This window comes from Lactuca saligna, chromosome 9, assembly GCF_052625555.1.
Source record: "Lactuca saligna cultivar CGN05327 chromosome 9, ASM5262555v1, whole genome shotgun sequence".
NCBI lineage: Eukaryota > Viridiplantae > Streptophyta > Magnoliopsida > Asterales > Asteraceae > Lactuca > Lactuca saligna.
In genome coordinates, this window is record NC_136425.1 from 145,011,506 (window position 1) to 145,022,042 (window position 10,537).

At 32.2% G+C, this 10,537-nt stretch overlaps 1 protein-coding gene across 1 annotated transcript; it reads left to right on the forward strand.

The window, feature by feature from the left end:
* The first annotated feature begins 6,088 nt into the window (after window positions 1-6,088).
* Window positions 6,089-9,223, forward strand: LOC145016785 (endo-1,4-beta-xylanase 5-like). Its single transcript, XM_078974996.1, has 7 exons — window positions 6,089-6,105; window positions 6,429-6,492; window positions 6,576-6,798; window positions 6,875-7,041; window positions 7,119-7,217; window positions 8,022-8,804; window positions 8,867-9,223. Exons 1-7 carry the CDS (start codon window positions 6,089-6,091, stop codon window positions 9,221-9,223), a joined length of 1,710 nt encoding a protein of 569 aa, XP_078831122.1.
* The last annotated feature ends 1,314 nt before the right edge of the window (window positions 9,224-10,537 follow it).

Consider the following 10,537-nt stretch of genomic DNA (forward strand, 5'->3'; position numbering starts at 1 on the left):
GAATAAGTAAATGCATATAAGTCGAAGTTTATCTGTAACTTTTATCCTAAGAAGGAAAAAGTGATATCTCGACCGCTCGATGATTTGATTTGACTTATGTGCCGGGCCCGGTCAGAACTGAATTGATGTGTTCGATTAAGTTCTATGTCAAATAAATCGGAGATCGAGAAACCAAATGCTAGACTAATTATTCCATTGAATTGTCAGCATGATATCTAACAGAGGACTGTACGATCCCTTATCTAAAGGACAAGATTGATTAGATCAGAGTTTGATAGCGTCTTTGAGAGCTACGATTGCAAATCGGATTGTACTTGTGCATATAGTTACTAGACTTATCCAAGTGGGAGACTGTTGGAATAGTGTCTAAGGCTGCAACTATATTAGGCAAGTACTTGACCCGGTTGTGCATGGTCCTTTTGGGTTGCCTTCACCATAGCAACTTGGTAGGATGATTTATTAAGAGAGAATAGATATTATTATGAGAATAATATAAGGAATAATAATATTGTTATTTGATTAATATAAGTTATAGATTAATTAGTATTAATTTGGTGGCTTAAAGAGATTAATTAAATAAGAGGGTATAAACTGTCAATTGTTTGATAGTTGCACTTTAGGCTGTAAATCCTTATAGGATATAGGGTGGACGATTTCTAGGGCTAGGATAAGCCTAAAATCGTCCAAGGCATATCCAAGGAAAGGATTAGGATTACTTAGAGTCTAAGTTATCCAATTAGGGTTTAAGGGTAAAACCCTAGGAGCCTTACAAGTATAAATAGACCCATTGGGATAGGGAAATCGACACCTCTTCTACAGCAAGGAAACCTTGGCCGATTTCCTCCTCTCTCCTATCTCTCAAATCATTCTCTTTGCTAGTTGGTGTTTGTAAGCCATTAGAGGAGTGATAATTGTGACTCTAAAGCTCCAAGAACAAGAAGATCAAACAAGTGTTTCAAGGTATGCTTCTAACTCTGGTTTTGTATTATTCTTATACCTAATTAGCCATTAGAAGTCTTGGATTCAATGCATGTTTAATTAGAGAAACCTAGATCCAAGCATTAGGGTTTGTATGTGCACATAGGAATGTTCATATGGCTAAAACCCATCAGATATACAGTTTAAAACCTGTATATAAAACATTCATTCAACATCCATCTCAAGTAAACAAACAATGTATAAACACATAGCACGTATTCCATAGCAAATACTTTATATCTATGTGTTAGAAGAAAGTAACTACACACTCACTCATATTATATATATCTAATACATTCATCAATACTTGTATTAAAATCGTGTATATGAAAGGGACTATACACTCACTTGATCATAAGATGATTGGGCAGCACTACGACTCTAAGAGTAGTATTTCTTCGGTGAAACCGGGATATCTTCTTACACCGGGCTTCTTGCAAGCAGAGCTTCAGCTCGGAAACACTTTTCTTCTAGGGATCTTCGGGCTTCGGGACTCGCTTCGGGTCTCGGGATGATGTCGGAGCTTCGGGAGTACTTCAAGACAGCTAGAGAGGGTATCGAGAGTGAGAGAGTGAAGGAATTAGCAACCAAAACCTGACTGCCCTTCGATTCTATTTATAGGGCTGATTTTTCGATTTTCATGTCGTGGGCTTGAACTTCATTGCATGCGTCATCGTCCACTTGCTCTGTCAGGATCCAAAAGGCGTTAGAAGCCAGTTAACATCGTGAACACTGTTTTCACGTCGTGGTCTCTGATAGTTTTGGGGTTTCGCGCCCCGAACTTCAGAAATTCATAACTTTTGCATACGAACTCCGTTTTCGACGTTCTTTCTATCGACGCGTAGGTAAAAACAAGATCTACAACTTTTATTTAGACTTTGTCGTCTAATTTTGACTTTAATTTTTATTATATTTTTATTATATTATTTTTAGTAGGCCGGGACAGGAAAACTTCGTTAGAAATTTATAACTCCTTCATCTGAACTCCATTTTTGTTTGTCTTTTTACCGTTGCACTACTAATAATGAGATATTCAATTCTCGTTTAGATTGTTTTGACCAAAAATCACTCGATCTCAAATTCGAGTTTCGGGTTGCATACTGCTAAGCTGAAATTTAGAAAAATCATAACTTCCTCATACGAAGTCAGATTTGTGCATTCTTTTTTATGCACACTCTCGGTTTAATGAACTCTACGACTTTCGTTTAGATCGCTAAGGCTAGATATCGCTCTATCTTAAATTCATATTTTACGTCACCCAGCGTCGTGTTGGTTCTGTGGCGAAACTTCGACATATCATAACTTCTTCGTTATAACTCGGATTTCGACATTCTTTATATATTCGGAAACCTTGTCATGACCACTACAACTTAGTTAAGATTATTCGGAAAACTTGTCACGACCACTCCATCTTCCATCTATTTTCATTTAGATCAACAACAACCTACTTTGATTTCGTCCATAGCGAAGCCGACCAGAACGATTCTACGTAAATCCGTTTCTGGTTCACCAACAAATCAAAGATGAAAGCAACCTCAATAGCCAATGTTACTTTAATACTTCTACCGCCTCAAACCCCCTACCGCCCATCGTTAATTCTGAAGATCTAGAACCTTCTCCCATTTCTATTCCACCATAATCTCTCTCGATAACTTTTTCTTTTTGTTTACCTTCTTTGATGTTTTCTGCTTGATGAACTTTTGCAATCCATCGCTAGGAAGATTGATCGACAATGGTAAGATGTCGGCACACCACCACTCAACCACCTCATGGTCTATCAACTGTTTCAACTTTCGGTGTTTAGGATCACGCAACGTCCTTGCCATCGATTGATGAAGACATCATCGCAACCGTTCCATTACCTTAGATGGACCAGAAACCCTCATCGCTCCCATCACCATCATCCACCATCATCAACCTACCGCCATTCTCCCTCATTGTTACAACCACCATCCTTCACCATGCTTCAAGGCTGCCTCTCATTTCAGTTATTGGATGTGTTTTTCGATTTCCTTCTTTTTTTTTTTTTTTTTTTTTTTGGATTTTAGTATGCCTTCCATGTGTTCGATCAAAGTTCTGTTTTGAAGTTTAACTCATACAACTACTTATCTTGATTCATTGTAACAATTCATTTTTTATTGCATTTGGTTGTTTTACTTGCCAACGCTTCCCTAGAAGCATCTCATCCTAGGACAAATTGGTGGGCATGTCGAACCAATTTAAAGGAGAAACTACTTATCTTGATTCATTGTAACAATTCATTTTTTATAGTTATATTAAATCATAAATTATTATTGATTGTTGCAGGATTGAGAAATTGATTATGGGGATTTTGCTACAACGATGAGGAAGGGTAATTGTGGAACTGAGAGAAGAACCATGAGAAGTAACCTTAATTTAAACGTATGTGAAGTTGTACGATGTACGAGGCGTGTCACCCAAAAGTCAACTGCAACCTAAAATCAACAACAGTGAAAAATTGACATTTAGTAATGAATTCCTATATTTTATTGCTAATCAGTTTTATTATTATTATTATTATTATTATTATTATTAAATGGGGTTTATATATATATATATATATATATATATATATATATATATATATATATATATATATATATATATATATATATATATATATATATATATATATATATATATATATATATATATATATATATGAAGCTTAGAAAAATGTAAAGCTTAGATTTGAGGTCAAGTGTAAATGTTTTTTGTTTTTTGTTTTTTTTGTTTTTTACCATTTGGCCCTAACCATTTGTTTTGACAAATTTTATGCCGACTTACAACAATGAAACAACAACACGGCCACCCTAAACAACAATACATGAACTAGGGTAGCACCAAAGGCATTTCGGTCAAAGTGTGTTCTTATTTACCAATGCAGAACATAGAATGCCATTCGTTTCGAATTAACCAATGGTTCCAACCCCTGCAAAGTGGGAAAACCTTCACTTTTTTGAATAAAAAGATTAGAATATTATAAATCATTTAATTTTTATTAATTCAACATGTGTTTTTCATTTTTATTGTTTGTATGTGATCGCTCGTATAATTTAGTTACTTTGGTATATATTAATATTAAATTTTATGATTATGAGTTTCTAACGTTAAATTTTTTTTAAGTAACGTATTATTAACAAACAAACCTGATAATCAAAATATCTAGATACCTCTATTTATTCAAACTTATTTAAATAAGATGCATATGAGTTTCAATCCTGAATTTGCATGATCATACCATACAAACACCATTTTTGACATTGCAACTAATCTCTGTAGTTTTTTTAGTATAATATCAAAACATAAATAATTGTTGTATTTATACTTCATAAAACAAATACTTACCATTTAACTCATCTAATAAGGATACACGCATCACAAACAAACACTAATACGTAAAGCTTTTGTTAATACGGTTAAAATGATTAATTAATACGTAAAACTTTTGTTGATACGCACCAAAAATAGCAAGAATTTAACTTTTGTTAAAATGATCAACAAACCTTTCCTGGAAGAACACAAAAACGCACAAAAAAATAGTACAAACCAGCACCAAAAATTAGCTAGCCAAAATCGCACTAGAAAACCTTTAAAGATAGATTTCATAGTTTATGTTGTAATCAAAATGCATTCGAACATATAATATGTGATGTAAATTCTAAGATCTTTCTGCTATGAATCTTGTTATTGTCAAGAAGGGTGACAATGATCTTCCCGGATTAACCGATGTTGAAAACCAAGAATGAGAAATCCAAAAAAGGGCATCAAAAATCCGTAAAATTTTCAATATCTCAAAGGAAGATTATGTTAGTAAGTAGGTCAATACATAAAAAAAAACATTCACAAACAAACCTGGTTAGTTCTTCCCTTTGTTACTTTTCTCCTTTGGATGAACATAAAAAGTAAAGGGATGGTGTTATACATGTTAGTAAAGCACCAAAGATACAGAGATTGGTTACCCCATTGACAATGCAAAGGAAACGAGAAAGAATTATAGATAAAAAAAAAAGAGAGAATTGCAGATGAGTACCACAGAGTTCTTGCTTCCAGATTGAAGGAGTAGAGAAAGAGATCGACGTAGTGAGAGCTCAACAAAAAGGAGACCCAGGCTTTCTACACCATCTAAGCCATCTTCTGTTGCAGCATAGACTAAGGTTAGTGATTTTGATAAACATACCTGCAACAAATTCATGACTTAGGGTAAATGTATCTGCAAAAAATACTAAGATTCAATTTACATTCATGGAAGATTATGAGAGTGGAGGAATCGATGAATGAAATTAGGGGGATTAATGATTTACTGCTGCATAGAGCGAAGGAGAAGGAAAAAGACGACGTGAGAGTATTTTTTGGGACGAAAACTGTGAACTGTGAAGGGATTTTTTTTGGTGAGATATATAAGAGACGTATTAAGAGGGAATGAAAAATTGGAACGAAATTTGTTATAGGGAATACCCAATTTCTTTGTAGTCGTTTTCCTTCATTAATTGGAGCAGTGTTTTCTTTTAAAAAAAATAGTGATTTAATGGTGCGTTTTACAAAAATTGCCACCAAAAAATTGTGTTTTAATAGTGTAGTTTTGGTCAATGACATTAATAAATACATTTTTAATTTTTTTAATGCGGTTATATGAAAACAGTACCAACAAATACATTAAATGGTATGATTCTTTTGTTTATTGATACGAAACTTATTTAATAATGCGGTTCTGTACTAGTGAAATACAGCAAAATTGTTTAATGTTTCTAGAAATATAATATATGTTTTATGGCAAATTATTTAATTATGAAAAAGTAAAAAAAATATATCTATTTCATCTATATAACTGCGATTTGTTTAACAGCAAACAAATTTGGCAAAATTGATAAATTTGGTTAATTTTTGTAAAAAACTTATATAACTTCTTGTATGGTAACTTAATTACCAAAAAGTGAAAAATAAATCGATTCCAGTTATATAATCACGATTTTATGGGATAATTTTAAGGCTTTAAGCAATGCAAGATGTTTGATAAATCTTTCCCATATAACACATGTATATCAACTTCTACATTGTCTAACGGTCTACATTATATAATGGCATAATCATGACTCTTTTGAAGCTGTATTATAGTTCCTTCCACGTTGAATTTAGCTAATTAATACGTAAGCGAAACTTCTTTAACCTTTTAATGCGTTCTTTTTTGTTGCACTATATAATTGTGTGTTATTTCTGGGTTGCACAGAATTTCAACACTTGTTAATAAGGATGAAAACACGATGCTATTCGATTTTAACATTGTTCTGCTATTTCTTCATTTCTAGTAAGGAACTTATGTTTTCTTGTATGCATAGTTGATTAATATATATATATATATATATATATATATATATATATATATATATTCAATTATTATATAGGTTATATATTCTTGTATATATTCTTAGATGGGTTTGTTGCGTAGGATATGCAGCACATGCAACACCATATGATTATAGTTTTACCAATGAGGTAAAACTTACAACAAAATCTTTACCTTTAGATACTAGAAACCAAAAACAACAACGATATTGTCATTCTTGATCTTTTTGCAGTGCTTAGAGAACCCTAAGAACCCTCAATACAATGGTGGTATAGTCGTGAATCCCGAATTTAAAGAAGGCTTAAAGGGTTGGGCTTCTTTCGGAAATGCAAAACTACAAGTACAAAGATCAGAAACTGGAAACGAATTCATTGTTGCTCATCAAAGGAATCAATCATTCGACAGTGCTTCTCAAGAATTTTTCATGGATCATGAAAAACTCTACACGTTTTCTGGTAGGATGTTTGATTTCTACAAGAAATGTTAATAGTTTGCATGTGGTGTTGAATTGGTCGAATTTGAAATATGCAGCATGGGTGCAAATAAGCAATGGAGATGATGCTATAGTGGTTGCAACATTTAGCACACCAACAGGCTTTTATGATGCTGGTTCGACCATGGCTAAATCTGGGTGCTGGTCCATGCTTAAAGGTGGCATCACAGTCAACCAATCTGGCTCGACTCAACTGTATTTTCAGGTATGATGAATTTGTGAATAAGTTATGGTGATTTTTATTGGTGACATTTGATTTATATTTGTTTAATGTTTTCACAGAGCAAAAATGTATCGATTGATATTTGGGTTGATAGTGTTTCTTTACAACCCTTTACACAAGAAGACTGGGAAGCTCACCAGTATCAGAGTATTGAGAAGGTAATAACCAAACATATCATCTTTTTTTAAATACTAATGTTCATGTTTGACTTAATTTTAGAGAAATAGACAAAAACAACTAAATCACCCATTAAGCATTTATCAACATCTAAAAAAAAATGTTTTGGAAAATAACCACCAATGCTTATCAAGATTTAAGAAAATATTAGGGTTTTCCCGAAAATAACCACCAATTTCATAGAAAAATAATTGTTGGCTTGATCTAAGAAAATTCAAAAAAAAATTGAAGTTTTTTGTGGTAAAAATCTTCAAAAGCCATTTCCACAGTAAAAAATATATATATTATAGATTTGACCTACTAAAATGACAAAAAACATAAAGGAAAAATAAAGACAAATTTTTAGAGATTTTTGCTGTTATAACCTGCGAAAATAATTGTTTGTGGTAGAAATCTAACCATTTTCATATCAAAAGAAAGTTTTAAATGGTATAAAATGCAATTATTTTGAAGTTTTGAGAAGCTTTTAAAAAAAATGGTGTAAAAATGAAAAAAAAAGAGAAAATACTGCTTATATATGGGAACCACTCATGGTCCATGTGGTAGCCCATTTATCTAATTGTATAGAGCCCATTTAACGATTTTTCAGCCTATTTATAGTCCATAGGTGAAATTGATGGTTAAAGTTATAACTCCCATTGTATTCTTATCCTCGTTTTTAGTTTTGATATTCCACCATCACAAGATGAATTGACTTTTCCCTAAATCTTTGAAAAAGAAAACATTAATGGAACTAGGCATTTTGTATTTCTTTTTCTTATATAAATTTCATTGCCAATGGTTAGGTGAGGAAGAGTAACGTGAAAATCCATGTAGTCGATAGCGAAGGCAAGCCACTAACAAATCAAACAATAACCATTTCACAAAAGTTAGCAAACTTCCCATTCGGATGTGCCATTAATACAAACATCCTAACCAACCAAGCTTATAAAAACTGGTTCACATCAAGATTCAAGTACACAACATTCGAAAACGAAATGAAATGGTACACCAACGAACGTGTCCAAAACCAAGAAGACTACTCATCATCCGATGCATTACTTGAGTTCACAAAATCAAATGGAATTTCAGTGAGAGGCCACAACGTGTTTTGGGATGACCCCAAGTATCAACCGAGTTGGGTTCCAAATCTTGAACCACAAAAACTAGCAGATGCAACCACCAAGAGGATAAAGTCAGTCATGGGTCGATACTCGGGTCAAGTAATTGCATGGGATGTTGTGAATGAAAACATGCATTTTGATTTTCTTGAAAGGAAGTTAGGAAGGATGGGTTCTTCTTCGAAATTTTACTCGATGGCTAGTGTTATTGATGGACATGCTGATTTGTTCTTGAATGAATATAATACCATTGAAGAACCGGGTGATCGGTTGTCATCTCCTGATAGTTATCTCAAAAAGATTGAAGAGATTCGGAGTGGGGGTTATCATGGGCCATTATCAATTGGGTTAGAAGGTCATTTCACAAATGTGAACATACCTTACATGAGATCCGCCATTGATAAACTTGCAAGTTCAAGACTTCCCATTTGGATCACTGAGCTAGATGTCAAACCTGGCCCTAATCAGGTATTAACTTTAAATACTGAGTTTTTTTCATCAAAATCATGTTGATGTGATTTAATTTTCAGGGGGAATTACTGGAACAAGTGTTAAGAGAAGCTCATGCACATCCAGCAGTGAATGGGATAGTTTTGTGGTCTGCATGGAGTCCAAAAGGATGCTATAGAATGTGTTTAACGGATAATGATTTCAGGACCTTGGCTACTGGTGATGTGGTGGACAGGATTATTAAAGAATTTTTTGGTGTAGTTGTTACGGGGACGACAGATGGTGAAGGTTTCTATGAGACTTCGTTGATTCATGGAGATTATGAAGTTAGTTACCCAAATGAAAAGGACGTCAAATTAACTCGGATATCTCGGGATTTCAAGGTTGATACATTGGGATATTCCGAGGATTTCTTGTATGTCAAAATCTTGGGTTGACATATATTGAATTTTTTTGGTATTAAAATGAGTGTAATATGATCATGTTTGTATAGCAATTTGTGTCCTAAGCTTGTTTCAGAAAGCCACTAGCATCAACAATAAACACTTTTTTTTTCTGAACAAAATTTTGTCCCTTGATGAAGTAAAAGTCTCAAAACTCATGACTTTCCTTTCCTTTTTTTTTTTTTTTTTTTAAATCTTTTTGTTTGTCATTTTAGTAGGTCAAAATATAATATAATTTTTTTAAAGATTTTTACCACAAAAAACTTCAATTCTTAAAATTTTCCTAAATCAAGCTAACATTTTTTTTTTTTTTTATAAATTGGTGATTATTTTCGAAAAACCCTCAATATTATTTTAAATTTCGATAAGGTTTGGTGGTTATTTTCCAAAAAAACTTTCCTTAGATACTAATAAAATCTTAATGAGTCGTTTAGTTGGTTTTGTTTAATTCTTTAAAATTAAAAAAAAAAAAGATGATACTTATGGTTTTCACCCGTTGGATATTCTGATATTAGTGAGCTTTCCACTTTTCTTGTGTAAAGGGTTGTAAAGAAACACTATCAACCCAAATATCAATCCATGCGTTTTTGCTTTGTAAAAACAACAAACATATATAAATTAAATGTCATCGATAAAAATCACCAAATATAGCTTATTTACAAATTCACCAAATCTTGTTTCCCAACACTAGTCTTTTCATGTTCCTTTTTATCCTCTTCATCTGCTTCATTAGCTAGCTTTGTCAGCTCCTCCTGAATCATTTATTGATGCCTTTCTTGATCAAATCTATACTAAAAAGCTTTGCTGGATCATCAAATATATAAAATAAGAAAGATATTAGGAATGTAACTACATGAACTGTTTAAACATGTTGTTAGATATCTATGTATAATAGAAAAATAAATAAACAAAATTGATAAATAAAGAAAATTAACTTTACTAGTAATAAATAAATTTCATATAAGCATATTTTATCTGGTTTAAAATACATGTTATATGCATTTCAAGTAGTTATAAAAGAATCAAATAGTAAGTAATATTAAAACATAATTGTAATATATATATATATATATATATATATATATATATATATATATATATATATATATATATATATATATATATATATATATATAAAAGTTGGAAAAAATAAGTGAGGATTCTAAGGACAAATCATAGTGATAGGATTGAAAAAGTAAAATGTGGAGATTTGATTTTATTTATCGTCAATATCCCACGAGATGATATGACGTTTTAGTAATTATGTACGAGATATTAATAATTTCTAGCGGATGTTAAAAGATTTGG